Source organism: Antedon bifida, chromosome 10 (genome assembly GCF_963402885.1).
Source record: "Antedon bifida chromosome 10, ecAntBifi1.1, whole genome shotgun sequence".
NCBI classification, from domain to species: domain Eukaryota; kingdom Metazoa; phylum Echinodermata; class Crinoidea; order Comatulida; family Antedonidae; genus Antedon; species Antedon bifida.
Window position 1 is genome coordinate 12,646,842 of NC_136235.1, and position 19,891 is coordinate 12,666,732.

The window sequence follows — 19,891 nt, forward strand, 5'->3', positions numbered from 1 at the left end:
GTACACATTTATTTATGGTTTAACGTAAAGAATTAATAAAGATAGTTAATAAAGCCAGATGAAAACATTTTTCGAAGATGTTTCCAAGTTTTCAAGACATTCTGTATACAGTAAAACACTTATTATGTTACTTATTTATACTGTAGTCTTTTTGTCTTTAAAGTTTCTTTCGGTGCTAAGTATTTAGTTAAGTATCCAGTTATAATAGTGATAGTTTAACTCCAGGAATACACTTTCATGTCACTGGCAATTGATGGTCAACGGCAGGTGAATAAACAAACATTAAATAAACTGAGCTAGGAGGATCAATTGCTTAGCAAGAATTCCTAGGCCAAAGGAAATACTGTACTTTCAATTTGCAATCTCACCTCAGCTGACTTCTCCACCAGCCAGGGCTCAAGTAAACATTTAAATACTGTAATATACTGTAATGTATAGGCTTAAACCAACCTACTCAAATGACTAACTGTATACTGTGTAATACAGCAATTTCCAATAAAAAAGATGTGTAAATTAATTATTAATATTAACACTTGTATTACTGTAAGTGTGCACATGCATACGACATGTGTCGCAAACAACAGTGTCATTTTTTTAGTCTGACATTCATCTGAATAAAAAGTCTTTAAAAAGACTGGTATCTGTGTACTGTCATATTTTAATTTTCATTTTATTCAATATCATCACATGGTATTGGTAATTACAAATATAAAACAATCAATTTGATATAGGACAAAACACTGAATTGTTAGCAAAAATTGTTAATTAAGCTTCATTGTAAATTTCAGTATATAAAGAAAGAATTTATAAATAATTCTCATTAAAAGATGATGCGTGAGGTGAAGCATAGTGCTATTATTGTATCAGTTTTTGTTTTTTTTACATATTAAGGGAAAAAATCCTTCATTTTTCTAAGACAAACAGAAGGTTCAGTCAGGCAATGCAATTAAATGTTTAGCATGTTGTTTGACTGAACTTTATTATCAGTGACTTGACTACAGTACATTTTATTGTTTGTCTGATAACAATACAATACAAACATTCAAGGAAAATTGGATTTTATGAACTAACTGTTAGTACTGTAAGGATGACAGTGTATCAATTTTATAATTAATAATTCAATGTGCTACTATAGTACTGTAAGTAATTGAAATGGACTTTCACACTATGTACTTGAAAGGTTGATTTAACTAATAAACATTGTGTGCAAATCGAAAGCTCCACATTAATATTATTCGTTCCTGTACAGTATTGATGTTCCACAGTGTGAATGGGCTAAAATAACTGGCACAAACTCATACTCTTTAAGCTCTGTCTACACTCTCAAACTTTATGTGACAAAAAAATGTGATGTGCCCATATATGGACATGATTATGATGTGATATCACTACAAAATTTGGGCACATCACATTTTTTTGTCACATAAAGTTTGATACTGTAGACAGAGCTTTATAGCGTATTTTTCACTTCTGATGTGTACAGTATACTGTATGTACTTCTGTATATATTAATCCAAAGGCAAATTACTGAAAAAATGACAATGCTGTGGTATCAGTGGCTGGATCTCAATGGAGATACAAAAAAAAAGCGAAAAGCTAAATCAAAACGATAAAGTAAAACAGCCAGAAAAGTTAGCAGAGCTTTCGGGCAACACTAGCCCTTCATCAGTGCAAGTACTTCTGTATTAAAAAAACTAATCAAGATTCGCAGAGATATTGTTTATTCTACTGTATTATATATGGATGGGGACAAGGTGATATTTACAGTAGGTTTAATTTGACAACAACACAGCACATGTCACCAGTACATCACTCCACACCATCCCATGCAGGGTCTTTTCAGCTGTCCTACCAGTCTACTGTTACCTATTGAGGGTCAATTTAGCATGAGATACCTGCTGTTAATTACTCCCAGCAATAAACAAACTGGACAATGTAGAAGAACCTATGGTAAATCTTCAATGGTATGTCACAGCAGGCAGTGAAAGACAATGAGACACACTCCAGTTAGATTCTAAACATCCCAGACGATTGTTGCAGTGGTTTGACACAATGGTGTTAAATTCTTTTGATCAATAATGAATATTGTATCTAGAAAGTATGCCGAGATACAGAATTTACCATAATTGAGACAATCAATTGTTTGTTAATTTAAACTCTAAAAGGTAGTACAGACTGTAAGTGTATAGTATGACTCAACAATAATTTGGAATATGCTTACTGCATTAATTTAACAAAAAATTAGGATCTTACATTACAACTTTCTAAGTTAAAAATGTTATCCTAATTATCGAATGGATATTGTTTGTATGTTGTAAGTCTCACTTCTACAGTTAGAATAATCACAAACTTTAAGGAACAAAATATTATGAAAACAATTCTAGGAAAACTTCATTCTTGGAATTGCACTGTGAACTTGCATCAAATTCTGTAAACATTCCCTACTAGGGTTACTGTAGTGGATTGTAAAATTAGGAGAATGTTGTTGTTGTTGTATACGAACAAACCATGCAAATATACAAACTACTACTGTAAGTAGTATTGCATTTTAAAAATTGCCATGCATCTTACCATACTTTTCTCTGACATAGTTAAATTGCAGTCTATCAGAATTAAATTGCAATCTAGCAGAGTTAAATTGCAGTCTATCAGAATTAAATTGCAATCTATCAGAGTTAAATTGCAGTCTATCAGAATTAAATTGCAATCTAGCAGAGTTAAATTGCAATCTAGCAGAGTTAAATTGCAGTCTATCAGAGTTAAATTGCAGTCTATCAGAAATAAATTGTAATCTAGCAGTCTAGTTAAATTGCAGTCGATCGGAGTTAAATTGCAGTCTATCAGAGTTAAATTGCAGTCTATCAGAGTTACATTGCACAGTCTGTCAGAGTTAAATTACACAGTCTCTATCAGAGTTACAGTACTGTAACTAGTGTAAATTAAAATCATCATGAAGCCTATCAGAGTTATAAGGGGTACATCAGAGTTAATGACCTGGAGGTATAAAACAGGTAAACAATCACACAAACATTTGATATAACTGGGATATGATTTGAATCTGCTTAATTCTGTCCTATGATGTGTGCACTGTACAGCACTGTTACTAGGTGTGTGGTAATGTTGGTATTTGAAATTATGAACAAGAACAAGGGAGTTATTTACACTAGGAAAACATACAGTAGGAGGTACAGTATTGGATCATTTCCTAACATACAGTAGGAGGTACAGTATTGGATCATTTCCTAACATACAGTAGGAGGTACAGTATTGGATCATTTCCTAACATACAGTAGGAGGTACAGTATTGGATCATTTCCTAACATACAGTAGGAGGTACAGTATTGGATCATTTCCTAACAGGAGATACAAAAGGAAATAATTAAATCCGTCATTAGAACTAAAAGTCTTAATCGTCTATATTGGAGGATGATCTGGTTGCCAGGAGGAGTGGTTGCAGGGATTTTCTATGTGATACACCCATTTACATACAGTAACCAGTCGGCAAACTGGGAGTGGGCAAACTGGCCAGTTACCGTTGGCCAGGCAGCCCTGGTGCTAAAAATGTTTGGAAACACATCCAGTGAGATGCATAAACAAATATTATATTCTGTACTAAATTTGACCCTGTATTCCAAATACTACCATACCAACCATTGGTGGGCAGCTGGTGGGATACCTGTACTTAACAATTGTCTTTTCTTTTTACTTTATACATATTATAAATTTAATTGAAACAAGACCTTGATAGAAACACAACAGAATTAATTTGAATTGAATGAGAGAATATCCTGTGTTCCTCATGTTTATGGCGTCAATAGATCTATACCCTTGGCCTAGTGGATACCTGTTATTTGATTCCTATGCTAATTGTAAAGTGATTGTTTACAATTTGCCACATATGACACCTTAATACCATCCAGTATTAGTTTATGATATTACTTAAAATATAGTAAATGTAATGCAATATTGCATTGTATTATTCCTACCAATAGAAGGCTCTTTAAATGGAATATTAATAATACAGACACTTGCCTGCAATGCAATGTAATAGAAGATGATAAACACTTCTTTTACCAATGTACTGAAGCAAATGATTTATGGAAATACATTAATGTTTATACCACATATAAGTTTGGAATTGAGGCAAACTTTCAAAATATTGTACTCGGTACCGGAAACAGATATGTTGACCACATGTTCTCTCTTGGATGCTTCTGTATCTATAAAGCACACATTTTGAAAAAAGTAAAGAAATGGAATTATGGTTCACTTTCTCGCCTCTTTTTGGCAGAAAAAAATAATAGGTTATACCTTAACCGACTATTATAATACGGTATATTCTACAGAGGTTTATATAACGCTGTACAATGACAATAGGTGGTTAAATCTTTATATAGAATTATTTTTAAAAAAATGAAAATAAATGAAATAAATATTAAAAACAAAACGAAACGTAACATATAAGTAAGCAACAATTATAACCATGAGACATAAAACTAAAACACAAGAGTAAGGAAAGAATTTTTAAAGCTTACTATAACTATTTGAATTTTATATTTTTATTTATGTTCTTAATGTAAAAAAAAAAAAAAAAAAAGAATTAAGAATAATAATTGTATTGCATTTTATATATTGTAAATATTTATTCATTTATATACCTTTGTCGTGGGTATGCATGTGTGCAATCATGTACTCGAATATATGCACTTGTGTGTTTTGTACAAAGACATAGACCTATTGTAGAAAGGAATAGTTAAAATAAAAGAAAATAATGAAAAAAGTGGATAATACATATAAAAGTATAAAGTATATATATATATATATATATATTATATATATTTGACCGAGTTGTTTCGATCAAATCGTACTAAAGATAAAAGAAAGTACAAGAAAATAACATAAAAGAATAACAAGGGAATATATATTTGGATGAAGTGTAAAATCATTGTATTGATCATTTGAGAATGAAATGAATAAAATAGTGGTTAACGCCACAAAAGAGAAAAAAAAAAAATATAGTAAATGTTTTGTGATGACTACCATAAGAACAGCAACCGTGTACACACAGTAGCCTATACTAGTCCAAACAGCCATGACAGATAATGATTACAGTTACACAAAACCCACCATTCAAATTGTTTTCAACATTAAATAAAAACAAAATTGAGGCAATTAATGAATTAAATAAACTAACCTTTTGGAATGGAATATTGTAATAATGAGACATTTTCAACACACTAATTAGTATAAGGATGATTACTATAGTTATAATATTATTATTATTAATCAATTATTAATATTAATAACAATTTTATATTCCTTTTTAGATTATAATTATGATGGCATGAACAGGTTAATTAACAAACAGTACAATGACCACAAAAAATGTAAACAGTTGGTGACAAAATCAATCAACCATAACAAAATAATGTCACATACCTTCAAAGTGACATCATCACTCACAGGCGTTTTAATTTAATGAATGCAAACAGGTTACTATAAACTGAATACTTCCTATCTAATATTATTATAATAATTTATTGCTTTGTTACATAGGCTTGCTACAGTTCTATCCATTAACTGTGTTTAATAAATATCTAGTGCCTTAACCATATAACCAATTATGTATAATGTCAATCACACAAATGTACCCTTCATCCATATAAAAATATAAATATTTAAGTATCAGCAATTCCACATGTCTGTAAAATACACTACAGACGTTCCGTAGTCCTCAGTTAGTAATAGATTAGTATCATTGTGGTAGTAGTATACTGTATACTACTACTACTAGTACTACCAGTAGTAATATTAAATAGTGCACATACCCACGATTTCCACCTATGGGCTAGGGTATACAATTTGGGAAAAATTAGAGAGGGTGGGCTTATACTCAAATTCCATTAACAATGAAAGTCTATGTCCGAATTAAGTCTAAATTACAGGTTGGGATTAAGTACTGTATACTCAAGCATGGGATTATACTTGGTCTACAGTACGGCACATGTTTCTAGAGACTAACCTGTAGACACATTATTTATTTCTGTTTGTTTCATAGTCTTATCATTAATGTACAGTACTGTACAGGAAGTATGTACAGAACTTTCATAAAAATAGCAATAATCTTGAAATTATAACTGGCCTATGGTAATTAAATAGATAAATCAAAGAAAGATGATAGAATGCTAAGAATGTTCTTATTGTTATTCACTGTCTGCTAACCTTTATCAAATCACTGATTAGATATAATAAATATAGAGGTCAAGGTCACATGACAGAATGCCAAACATTGTGATGAAATAGGTGAGGTTCCAATGCATAGAAAGACCATGAACAGATCCTATTGTTTTCTGTATCATACTAGCTACTGTATATTGTGTAACAATTAATACTACTGTATCCTTGCAATGGTTACAAGATTCCATAAACAAGAATTTAACACAAACAGAATTTTAGTCCAGGTACTGTCACTGTCAGACAGTAGTGTACATACAATTCGTCAATTTTATCTTTCTTACTTTAAATTATTAATTAAAAGTAATATAGAATTTGTATGTAGTATCGTATTTTCCAACAATATACTTTACAACAATATAATAAAAGTTCAGTTCAGTGCTATAGAATATTAATAAAAACCAAAATAATACATTTTTTTGAATAATTTATGACATTTTAGTGTAGCCTTAATTTATCAAAGTGATACTGTACATCTGATACACCTTCAAATTGACAATTTACTTTAAAAACAAATTATTTTAATTAAACAATTTCAAAACATCCCTTCTGTCCACACACTATTATCAAATAACAAACTCACTTATGATTAATATATTCCAATAATAATTAATGAATCATCAAGATACAGTATTGATTATTAAGAACTGCAGTACTGTATTGAGATTTCTGAGAGCAAATCCATGACTCAAGGTTAAGGGATTGGATACATAAATAGCTTTGAATCAATGATGATTATTGTACGCCCACCCATCAAACATCACTTCATTTTGAGTTCAGTGAGAAGAGATGAGCTTTTGTATCAGTGTATGCGCATGCTCAGATTAACAATAAAGCTCTGTCTATACTATCCAACATTACGTGATAAAAAAATATGATGTGCCCATACTGTATATGGACATGATGATGTCATATCACTAACATAAATGTGGGCATATCACTACCATATTAGATGTACTGTATGGATGCTTTCTAAAAAAACTAGTAACTTTAAACTAGATTATTATAAAGGCAGGACTGTTGGAAAAGTTGGGATACATTTGGTAAAAAACATTGTGGAAACCCCTAGTTTTTTTCCCAAAGGAGAATGGAGGAAAGAGTGTCTACTGTACCATAAATATCCAGTAATTGTTAAAGTATCACCATGGAATTAATATGGAAGGACATGAGCACCCACCTTTAATCCATCCGAATAAAAGTATAAGGCCGTCCACACACCAGCCTAATTTCAACACAGCACCCACCCAAGAAACATATGCACATCTTCTTAGTTACTGTTTTTTATTTTTTCTCACCCATCCCTATACTGTACTGCTCAAGATCCATGTCACCCAGAATTTACTCATACTTTAAGAGTTATCGTACCACTCCCACTGTACAGTACCTTAGGCTACAAATAATTAATAATTAAACACCAATACACATGCTAATCAATGAATCATTAAAAATGGCAGCGCCTAAAACCACGACGTCACCACGTGAGGCATCACAATAAAATTAGGCTATGCATAAAGGTATAAAAGAACAATGGTTTCCCTTAATATTCAGGAAAATGCAAACCACAAAATTGTAATGAACACAATAACAAATTGACCAACAATGCCAAGATTCTGTCTTTAAAATACTGTATTAACAAGTCTATTCTGAGTACAGAACAAATACCATAGTGTCTGTAGGATCCAAATTACAATACGTCACAAAGTACCACAGGTTGTTTTTAATTGTTTATAGATAAATTGTAACAATCAATACAAAACAAAACAATACTGTTGTAGTAAGTAAGGTTTGCTACTTTAAAATAAACTGTAGTTAATTCAAGTTAAAATTTAGAATTCCAAAATCTAACCCTATTTTATTAATCATAGCAAAAATGAAAAAAAAATGAAAAAAAAAAAAAATGATTTAAACCGACTGGAACGAACGAATTAAACTACTGATAATTCCTTGATGATTGATTTTTTTTTCACTCATTTATTTTGTCTCAAAACGATATAATTAATACTGTATATACTTATGAAGCGTACAACTTTATAGGTTTGAACTAGGAAAAGTATAATGGAATTGGAAGCCACCTCTTACGACACTGAACTATCGTTTGCCACGAAAGCTCTAGCTACAAAAGATGAGTGTACGGCGCTTACAATACGAAAGTCATCCATCAACTATTTTTACCTCTAGCAAATAAAAGTTAGTCTTGCACACCAGATGTTCATCCCAATCTGACATTTCAGTTTGTTTAGAACACGTTTGTTAATCGAGTCTGATACTTTTCTATTACGATGAATATAATCATATTTATTCTAGTAGTGCTTATTGCACAATGCTTCTACCGTAAGCGCTTCTATTGCTCCGGTCATTTTTTGGATCAAACACGTATGGATACATACTCCCATAATGCAGCTAATAATCAGCGCAAAGTTGTGTCTTGATAATCTGACTTCGCTTGCGATATGAAAGGTCACTGTAACTCCATACAGTAGATCTGTTCTGATCTGAACAAAATAACTTAATATAATAAGACTAAAGAGGTTCATTTTATATATTTTCCTGGACTTAAATTAACAATAAAACAATGCAGACAATGTCAAGTTCTCAATGTCATAACTACTGGTAGCCATAAAGTTTAGTAGTTACTGTATTAAATCATGGAGCTATTTATTACCTTTATAATAGCTCCATGCTGTAATACTGCTGTATTTGATGCATGGCTTATGAGAGATCAAGCTTAACATTCCATAGATAAAGAAATGAACAGACAACCATACACACATGACATTTTAAAGTTAATGCCAGTAGGAAGTCGTAACAAAAAGGATTACAACATTATGTCCTAAAACCACTGTAAGTGCAAACTGTTGGAATAAAAAAATGCAAGCTCAGAAAGCAAGCATAATACTGCAATAAAGCTATGTCTACACTTATTACACTTTATGTGACAAAAATATGTGATGTGCCCAATGGACATGATGATGTCATATCACTACAATATTTGGGCACATCATTACCATATTTGGGGACATCACACTTTTTTTTTCAAACTAGTTTGATATTGTAGACAGAGCTTTAAGCACAAAGCCAACACAAAGTATCAAAAACATCTAAAAGAATCCTATATTTGGAACAAAAACTTCCAAACCACAAATTAATTATGTCTACATTTGAAACATATTTTAATACATAGTAATTTTTTTAATTGGTAGTGAACATACCACTACAACTACAGTATTTTCTAATTGTCTTAACAACAGAATTTTGTTATGATCACAGTGTATAGTATAGTAGAATGCTAAATTCTTAATCACGAGTTCCCCATTGACAGTTTACTCTGCATTATATTTGAATGCAGAATTTGGGCGGAGAGAATGAAACGACACGCTTTATTGTTATTTTCCTCAGCATGGTACAAAAAACAAAATATCAAACAGTGTATTCCAGATGAGTTGATTGCCACAATCATATTGTCGGTGTAGCTAATTGAATGATAAAGTGGCAAGTTGATACTTTAAGTCAATCAGAAGTTAAGACCGCTAGAGAGGACCGGATGATCACTTTGAAGTCTACTCAGCAAGAAAGACACACATTTCTTGTGTGCGCTGAACCGTATCATTGAGTTCAATATTGTTAGGCAATGGAATAATTCACATACAAAAATGTTTATACACTTGTTTGCATATTAAAAAAAAATATTAGAATCTTTCAACTCATGAAATATTTTCACTATCCAACTCATAAACATTCATGTATACTACCAGCCAACCATAATGGCGGTTTATACTTGTGCTAAGTTTAAGTGTTCAAAATATAGACATCAAAAGTTCAACTGATTCCACTAAGCCTAAAGCTTATTTTAATGCCTTCCACTAACCTAATTTTAAAATAGCACATACAGTACCTACAATCTAGATACCTGAATGTACTGCTTTATTTTGTTTCCAACTAACCTACTGTAAACTTATTGACAGCCATCTCTCTAGACATGTCTTACTGTACGTTCTTGATTATCTAACTCATACATACAGTAAATTACTATACTGTATCTGCAAAGTAGCCCAATAAAATTAAATTGTTTTAATAATACATGAACAAAGTTAATAAAACAACCTGTTTTCATGGTACAACATAAAACTATGTTTCCTGCACCAAATTGATCAGCAGTTTTATTGCTAATCAAAATGTTTAATGAAAATGTTCTTCACAGTAGGTTAACTGTGTTGGTGGTTAATACTGTCATGCTAAGTGCGTTCATTCAGCACTATTCAGCTGTGTATTAAAGGACCTGGAACTCAACACACCTATCTTTACTTGCCATTGTTATTGTAGTTACAAAATTTCTGGCAGTCAACCTTGCAATCAATGTCCCTATAGTCTATTGTTAAATGTTTATTTTCAACATTGTCATTGTTGTCTAATAAAAAAAATGTTCTTTTATAGATAGTGAATACATACTGTACTGTACGTATGAATACAAGAAAGTTACAATCAATAAACAAAAATGACAAATACAGTAGATATCTTTGAATACATCCAGCATTAATTAATTAAAGGGTAAGTTTCTTTTAAAAAATCTCTAAAAGAAGAGTAGAAACTAATCCTTGCAATGTTTGATGCTTTAATAATACATTTATAGTGCATAATAATAATAATAAATACTTTATTTTAACACAGAAAATCTTGTCACCATAAAGGTGTTCTTCTACAAGGCCGTGATCAACTTACAGTAATACTAGTTTGGGTGTAAATAGTTCGTTTAGATATGGTGGTGCTTGACTATGGAACATGTTGGTTTCATTATTATAGTTGAGAATTAAGATTTATCCAGTTTAAGTTTTGCAGGGCTTGTGTACTTGAGTCGTATTTCCTTGTTTTTGTAATAATTTTGGCTGCTTTGTTTTGTAGCATTTGTAGTTTATTAGTTTTGAATTGGAAGCCACCTTTTTAAAATAATATATTTTTTAATACATGTTCTAGGGTTAGTTACTGTATGGTAAAAAGAGAAAACCAGTGTACTACCTAAAAAAGTACAGGTGTTTCGAATGTTCTCTACATAGGTGCGCTTAGGCCTACAGTATGCTTAGTCTGTAGGCCCTATGCATAGAAAATACAGATCATGACTAAAACGATTTTAATTTATGAATTTTCTGTGTAGTTTTAACCTGTTTAAATAGTAAAGTTGGATGAAACAAATGACTTGTTCAACAATGGTAAAGCTATTACAAAAGTTAATAAATAATATATTGCTAAAAGCCAAGTTCAAACAGGAAGCATTTAAAAATTAATAGATTTTAAAATTATATTTAGCATTATGTCTACTGAAATATTGTTCGTGAAATACTATGAGATCGTTGATTATAGAACTTGTTATGGGATAGTTTAGACTGCAACAGCTGTTAAGAAACCAAAGTCCAATAATTTAATGATTGACTACACTCATCATTGAGCAGACTTGGGAATAAAAATGACAATTTGATTATCTGTAGTCAGATAAAACATCAGTACCTTTCAAAACCATCAAAAACAATACAAATACATAAGTGCCATGGCAGCCAATAGGTTTGGGGCAGAGTGCCTGTTTTATTATTTTACTGTGCGATCTACAGTATTTTGTTCTATGTTGTTCAAATTCTTTTGGTGTTTCCTTGTAACAATAATGAATTTATGTATTGATTCTTAAAAAATTAAAGAGATAATGTTGGCGTTGAATCCCTGAAATTTTTCAGTTTCTATGCTCAGCAACGATGCAAAAAAAAATGATGGTCACATGTATATTTGGACTCTCCTCCTTGAGGTCGTGATGCGCGGACTGTACCATTATAAGATAGACTGAAAATTCTATGGAGAGGGCTATTGTCGGAAATTAAATTAAATGATTTTTAATCTCATTTGTTATCAGATTAAAATTACAGTATATACTTACCAGCAATGCATCAACATGGAGCAAGGATCTAGGATCTCGTAACTTTTGCTCAACATCCCCGTATCTCTTATCTAAACTCTCCATCCTTGGTTTTTAAAATATAATATCCAGAATATAAAGTAAAAACCTGAAAAAATGAAAATGGTCGTAATTTTAACAGATATTGTAAATCAGTTTTTCTTCTGACTGGGCCAATGTTACTGGCCATATCATTGAGGCAGAGACATTACAATCCATTAAAAATAAAAAATAGTTTGGATAAATGTTAGCACCGTTAGCCCTGGCAGTTCTTGCCGTATAGAATCGCAGTTTTCCAGGAAGTACTCCGAGACACTCAAGCTTACCCACAAAGATTTGACTGTTTGCTGATGAACAGTATTCGACTGTTTGCTGATGACTGCATTCTCTATCGCGAAATAAAATCACAGATTGACTACGAGCAACTTCAAAAAGATTTGATACCTCAATCAATAATTATTACTAATTTACTAAAATTCTATTTAGCCTAGCTAGGCCCCTACCTAGGCTAGTTAGAGTGTTACTGTTTTTTTACTGACCATTAATGCACTTGTCAATTGTATGACCCACTATACGACCCCCGGGAGAGGTGCGTCATTTGTCCGATGTGCGTCATACCATTGAATACCATGACGCACCCGTGCGTCAAAAATGTGACTTGCCTTTAGGTGACCATGACGCACCTATTTTGACGCACTGTTACCATGTTGTTTATGATATGGTGGGTGGTAAAGTGACGGACATTGACACACCTTGTTCATTGATGTGACGTACCATCTAGGTTTTTTGACGCACCCCTGCGTCAGTAATTATTTGTAAATGACGCACCCATGACGCACCTCTCCCGGGGGTCGTATAGTGGGTCATACAATTGACAAGTGCATAATTGACAAAAGCAGAGTTTTTTGTATTGTAATAAAATTGAATACTGAATGATTGAATACATTTGTGAATGTTGGATCTCCTAATCTAGGCCGGCCCTAGCTAATCACTTGTTCCCCTCACTCATAACTCTACTGTCTGTTGAAGGAGGCTAGGCCTAGAGTAGCTGGGACCAGTGTAGCCTCTAAGTATATGCTCTTAAATTACAGGCCTAGCCTGGCCCTCTATAGGCATAGTAGTAGGGTGCCTAGGCTAGAGTATTATTAGGACACACAGGTAGGAGGCCTGGCTTACGTTACCTGTCGAAAGGCTTCAAATTCCTTAGAGCCTCGACGTTCCTAAACTATATTTCAAGCGTCTGATCACCTCCTTCGAAAAAGTTTAGGTAAAACTATACTCATATTAATCCAAAATTAGCTGTTAAAATTAAAAACAAACATTAAAGTTCCAAATTAGACACCATCCATCAACTTCTTAGATGGGATGAACGCTGAACTTTTATTACACACAAAAAATATACATTTTTGAACCGGAAGCTTCCCATCATGCAAGTTTCCAAAAAATGTGGTGTCTGAAATAGAGGGGGCGCTAAACATAAAATGTACGAGATCAAATACAGGTGGTGGTGTAAATCGCATAAATGTTATGTCTGCAGCTCATCTGTCTCTAGCACAATGTGTGGTGGAGAGGGACACGTATTATTTTGTGAACCCCAAACACATACCCCTCGCATGGCTTTATATCTAAACTAAATTTCACGGTGCTTCAATTGACCGGCATGGGATTCGAACCCATGAATGACATTCGTGTTATAAACGCAACACTCGGTTCACTGAGCTAACCGGTCATCTTATTAATATATCTAGGTTAATATACATATTTATGACGTAACGATGAATTACGTAATATGAAGCATGTAAATAGACTATCACCTGTTGAGTCACGTACGTACTTTTATTTGTGGCGTAATGCTCTGTTTTAAGTATTCTTAGCTTTATCTGGGATCGAATCTCCATTTAAATAATTTTTTTTTTATTTTGAAAGAGAGATACAAAGCTATCTTTGCGATTCCTACCGTCATAAATGCATAGTCAATTGGCATAATAATAAATAATAATCACTATCTATTTACAGTAATCGCTCTATTAGTATTATAGGGGATGTCATGCACTGGTCTCATTTACGTCAATCTTATGCGCCCTTGAATTGCGCTCTGCGGCCTAATAGTGGGAACACGCTTGAAAGCGAAAACAAATTCCGTGAGATAGCGCCAGCTATGTATAAATCAGTATGTACCGTATACAAACGTGCACTTAAGATATTCATGCCATATCAATGACAGGTGCGCGATATGGGAATTACTTATAACAGAATGGCGACCTGTTTATTGAAAGGTGTTCTATCCATTCTGTCAGTATATTCATGTTTAGTCATATGTATTATTTACAAACAAAGCAACGTGCAGTATATATTATACACACGTTCGAAAAATGGTGATAATAACACTGAAAAGAGGACTGCAGCTCATGTTCACACAACGTAAGTAACTTTGTGATTGTGCATGCATGTAATGTATTCAAAACACTAAAAAGCAGATAGGCCTATTCTACTTTTTGGATATTTTTTAAATTAATAATTTATACGATATTGAAATTTGAGCAAATGTTATATTGTAACTTGTAATTTCACCCCGATAAAGAGGAGCTATGATGGAACCATACTGGTTCATGCACATATCCTCTAAACGTAAATACGATTATAATGTGAACGCGATGTATAGGCCTAAATAATGTTCGGGGAATAATAAAGCTATAAAAATATACACTGCTATGACGTGCACACATTACTATAAGCATAGAAAAGAAATCAATAGTCTACAATACTCATGTTCTAGACTCAAACAATACTTGATAAACAAAACGAACAAAACAATATTTTAAAACTGAATTTTGGTAATTAATTCAATTTATTATACAGTATTAGGCCTATTTGTGTATTATTACAGTAGAACTCTCTCTCTCTCTTTGGGACAACCCACTATAATACAGGCGACACACTTCTGTGAACGAATGAGGGAAATTGAAATGATATGTTCTAACATTATGATGAATCCCAATTTAGGAAACACCTGGCATTATTATGGTGTCCCCTTAAAGTTTTACCACATAACCGTAAACGATTCGAATTATCGCCTCACGCACAAGGATCGAAGAATCAAACCAATACTAAATAATTTGAATCAAAAAGATCAAATCATTATTGCACATTAATGTTCGTACTACTGTACAGAAGCCATTCTGGGTTGTTGCACAGAGATTACAAACGTCATGACAAGCCAATGGCGCGCCAAGCTGTCATTTATACGGAAATAAAGATATCTTAGTTTAAACTAATATATCTTAGTTTAAAATTAATCCAAAGGCAAGTTACTCAAAAATGACAATTAAGATATCTCTATTTATATATAGAGATCTCTATTTACAACTATATATCTCTATTGCTTGAATAAATGACAGCTTTGCCTACAACCTACATCACTGTATAAACAAAAAATCGAAACATTGTTTTAAATGCTTATAATGCACCGGAAAAGATGAAAACTACACAAATCAGTAGTGGAAATGATGACGGTGGTACGTTGGAACGTCCCCACATGAGGGCGTGGTTTCGGACTAGTCCATTATACAGGGGTGTTCTAGAAACTTGTTACTTTTTTACTTTCGTATCTAAGCCCTTCCTCTGGAGAGCACGGGCTATTGTCGGTTTATCCAGGTAAACTAGGCACGAAATGGACACGTAATATTAGTTCACGTAATGACAGGAGAGCTATGGAAACAGAATGGCGACTTATCTATTGAAAGCTGTTCATCTGTCTGTTTATTCATTTTAATCCTATATATTGTTTACAACCACAGTTTCATCAACGTGCATTATTTATACAAAACAAGGCCTTCCGAAAATGACGATAACACACAAAAGACGACTGCATCTCAAGTTAACACATTGTAAGTGGTGATTTTTGTATTGCATGTAATATTAAAAATAGATTCAAATGTAAGTAAAGGGAATAATTCTACTTCTTGTTCTTTTTTTAATAAAAAGCTTGTGGTATTAAAAGTCAATCAGTTTTTAACTGGAAATTTCACACCGATAAGAAGGAGGAATAACACATTAATGACTCTCGCATATTCAATTACCCCTTCCATCCCATTTACCTCCTTGGGAGTTTTCCATTTTCTTCTATTACTTTTACAGAAACTTTGAAATTCATAAGCCTAATTCACTAGCAGAGGAGTTTACTAGGCATATCAATTTGCGAGCTTCATTAAAGTTCAAGTAAGTAACTTTGTTACAATATATAAAGATCCAAACAGAAAATGTTCTATAGACTAGAATTCTAAAGCTCTGTCTACACTATCAAACTTTATATGACAAAAAAATGTGATGTGTCCATGACATGATGATGACATATCACTAGCATATTTTGGCATATCACTACCAAATTTGGGTATATCACTAGCATATTTAGGCACATCACACTTTGTTTGTCAAAAGTTTGATAGTTTAGACACAACTTAAAACAAAGTAAAGTGATTATATTATTATTATGTTTAATATTGAAAAGTAATGTAACTATGCAAACTGGGAACTAGGACACACATTGTCTTTTAAAAATATTAATACATTCTTTATAAAGTATTAAGTTAATGACAATGATGATGAATATTTTCTTTTGTAAGTGTCTTAATATTGGCGTTGGAGTTAGGCATGTGGGCGAATACATTATGCATAGTCGATTGAAGATGAAGCCATTCAATTGTCTTTCTCCATGATGATCGTGTCGTGTTTTGTGTAATACACCCATGTTAGACTTAATTAACATCCTTAGTATGTATCGAAGAGTTTTATTGTAAGGCCTACATGCCGTAGTGAAGACAACAAAAGGCTGTTACCGAGTTATTCGGAATGATAATTCTGAGAATCCACACAAAATCAACAATTATTTTATTCCTTATCATTAATATAGAACATATTATAATGAACCGTTTACTCGTGAGTATGTCCTAAATTATGTATTACTTTGTATGGATCAGGTGATTTCTGTATTAAGGCCAATGTATTACACAGACGGTAACGGTAAGCGGAAAACCGCTTAGCTTGTCCCACGTCTGTATCTATCTCAACGGAAACCGCCCGTCCGCTCCGCGCGTTGTGTAAATGTTCATTAAATGAATAATAGATTCGATTCTAGGCTATATTTTTATTACCGTGGTTTTATTAAGGAATTAAATACATTTGGTAGTGAAACTGTTAAGCACAATACAACATAAAATATAGTTTGATGAAACGTATTGTAGTTGGTTTGTATTAATAATATCGGACGAACACATTAATGATATGAAATATTGTGACAATTTTTTCTACACCGCCTATAGAAACTTAGACAAAAATATACAAAATAATACTTCTTTTTATTCAACAGAGAGAAGATCGTGAAATATAAACGGTTTGACGCCAAGTTATGTATTCTACTTTATGATGGAAATTTACATAGTGACATGTTTAAAAATTGGTACAATAAAAAGACCCGTCCCAAAGACTCTCCTCCTTTAGGGACATACGACACATGCGCTATTGTAGGCAATTCGGGAGTGTTAAAACATAGTCATTGTGGCAAAGAAATTGACGAACATGACTTTGTTATAAGAAACAACATGGCTCCAACCGAAGGCTTTGAGAATGATGTTGGTACAAAGACAAGCTTGATGTCTATTAACAGTGCTTTAGTCAGTCAAATTAATATGTGCCTCGAAAATGCTACATGTCTTCCTACATATTTGAAGAAATTTAAAAGACTTACTAAGAATACTATACTGTGGTTTTCAAAGGTTTTCTCTCCAAGTAGCCGTCAAAAAAAATATTATAAGTTATCAGAATTTGTCAAAAATGTGTCATTGCCTCTACGAATCGGGTTTCCTACTGGAAAAATGTCAACAACTGGGTAAGTAGGATTAGTGTCATCCGAAAGGTCCACATTTCCTTCCTTGATGTTACGTTGTCTTTTAATTTAGCGCTTTTTGGTTATTTTATTTGTATCTTCCCATTGAGATCCAGCCACTGTTAATAAAAGAATTGACATTTTATTCAGTGATTTGCCTGTGGATGTATTTAATATTTTGAAGATATCTTCAAAACTCGAAATGATGTTAATATGGTCTTTTAAATGCCAGATTCAAGCAAGTCACTGAGCCCCGTGTAAATAGACGAGCTTCCATTGTAACTTGATAATAGGGCCTATGTGCATTCCTTCCATACAGTTTCACTAAGTTTAGATGTTGGCCAATGATATGAAAATTCTACAGTGTGACCATTACTACTTTTATCAAGTAATAATGCTATAATGCTATATGAAGGCTTACTGATGAATCGGCAGGCAATACTAATGTACTTTAATTTATATTCTAGGTTCTGGAAGATAAAACGTGCTTCATCCGGGTTAATGATGTTCTCTGTTGCTGCAACGTTTTGTAGAAACATAACTCTTTATGGATTTTATCCATATTCAACATCACCATCTGGTCGTCAATTAACCTACCATTACTACGACAAACGTTCCTTTAAAAATAGTCATGATATGAACAGTGAATATAAAACATTAACAAAACTCAACAAAACAGGCGTTATCAGAGTGATAACAGACGATTGTAATCAAGGAAACACTCGTTGAGTATACTAATATTTAATAGACTAATATTACTCTTACTTCAACATAAATTGCTGTTATTATTAATTAGCCGAGAAAAAATCAACATACCAATTAATTCCAATGTTTTTTAAGTCTCGCTTCAATAATTCAAAATAAATTCCCCCATTACACTTTTCGTCTTCCAGATTCTGCTTTCTTATTTTCGCGACCAAAAATTAATTGTTCAGCACAAGATCGTCGCCTGGACCTATAGAATCGATCAAATTAAGTTCGACGACTTTCTGCCAGTGCCTCAATATGACGTCATAAGTAACAGATGCTCGACCGTCCAATCGATAAGAAGATGCGGATAATTGATTTTTATGTAATTGATTATCCCCGCATTATAAAATGAAAGGATAATCTAGATTAAAACGTATGTAAGAATATGTAAATTAGGTTTAGGAGCTTTAATATTATATACTTACACACACAAATACTAATAATTTATAATGTACTCGTTTAATTGATTTCGACTACTGAACATTTATTTTTTAATAAAACAATCTTCTATACCAACAATAACATTGTACCATTTGTTTATCTGAAGAATAGACTCAACAATGCAGTCTTAACGAATTAAGCTAGCAGTGTCCACGTCTAGACTGTATTTCGAAAAATATTGGCAAAAAGATATTTTGGAGTTTCATAACATAACCAAGCAATCAATCAATCAATCAATCAATCAATCAATCAATCAATCAACGTAAACATTTATTTTCTTTCTTTCAATCAATTACAATAAAACAAATAAATAAAGTATTAAAAAAGAAAGTACGAATATCAAATAATACATTTCGATAAATATTATATAGCCTATAGGCCTATAGACTATTTTCCTTTTTCCTTTTTTTTAATTATTATTAAAAACATCAAATAAACATTAGATAAGAAGAACAGCAACATGTAGAAAGAAAGATGGCAATCCACGAAAGGCAAGCCTGTGATAAGCCCACACAAAGAAGTAATAAATGTGGAGCTCCAACAAATCGAAACGCTGACTGATGGACTTATATAATATAAAACAGACAATACTTGGGGAACCGACTTGCGGAAAAGTCTACAGGTCACAAAGAAAGACCTAGGACTTTTCTGTC

General features: G+C 32.5%; 2 protein-coding genes across 7 annotated transcripts in view; one reads left to right on the forward strand and one right to left on the reverse strand.

Annotated features, from left to right (window-relative positions):
- LOC144853661 (rho-associated protein kinase 2-like) overlaps window positions 1-13,579 on the reverse strand; it is a 54,018-nt gene extending 40,439 nt beyond the window's left edge. For 4 of the 6 annotated variants that reach the window (XM_078711416.1, XM_078711413.1, XM_078711417.1 and 1 more), the window contains exons 1-2: window positions 13,348-13,555; window positions 12,149-12,275 (exon numbers count right to left, since the gene is read on the reverse strand). In XM_078711416.1, the coding sequence (XP_078567542.1) occupies window positions 12,149-12,232 (84 nt within the window). In that variant the 5' untranslated portion in view covers window positions 12,233-12,275; window positions 13,348-13,555. Of the gene's footprint in view, window positions 1-12,148; window positions 12,276-13,347 lie in introns of all 6 variants that reach the window. The other 2 variants (XM_078711415.1, XM_078711414.1) reach the window with 2 other exon arrangements.
- Window positions 13,580-14,369: 790 nt separating this feature from the next.
- On the forward strand, window positions 14,370-19,310 carry LOC144854255 (CMP-N-acetylneuraminate-poly-alpha-2,8-sialyltransferase-like). The gene is made up of 6 exons (XM_078712184.1): window positions 14,370-14,587; window positions 15,964-16,053; window positions 16,304-16,384; window positions 17,532-18,050; window positions 18,515-18,771; window positions 18,941-19,310. The coding sequence occupies exons 1-6, from the start codon at window positions 14,400-14,402 to the stop codon at window positions 19,006-19,008; spliced, it is 1,203 nt and encodes a 400-aa protein (XP_078568310.1). The 5' UTR covers window positions 14,370-14,399; the 3' UTR covers window positions 19,009-19,310.
- The last annotated feature ends 581 nt before the right edge of the window (window positions 19,311-19,891 follow it).

Coding starts and splice junctions, on each gene's coding strand:
- LOC144854255 (XM_078712184.1), top strand. CDS start 14,400: ATGGGAATTACTTATAACAGAATGGCGACCTGTTTATTGAAAGGTGTT. Junction 16,054..16,303: donor GCATCTCAAGTTAACACATT/GTAAGTGGTGAT, acceptor TTACTTTTACAG/AAACTTTGAAATTCATAAGC. Junction 16,385..17,531: donor CGAGCTTCATTAAAGTTCAA/GTAAGTAACTTT, acceptor TTTATTCAACAG/AGAGAAGATCGTGAAATATA.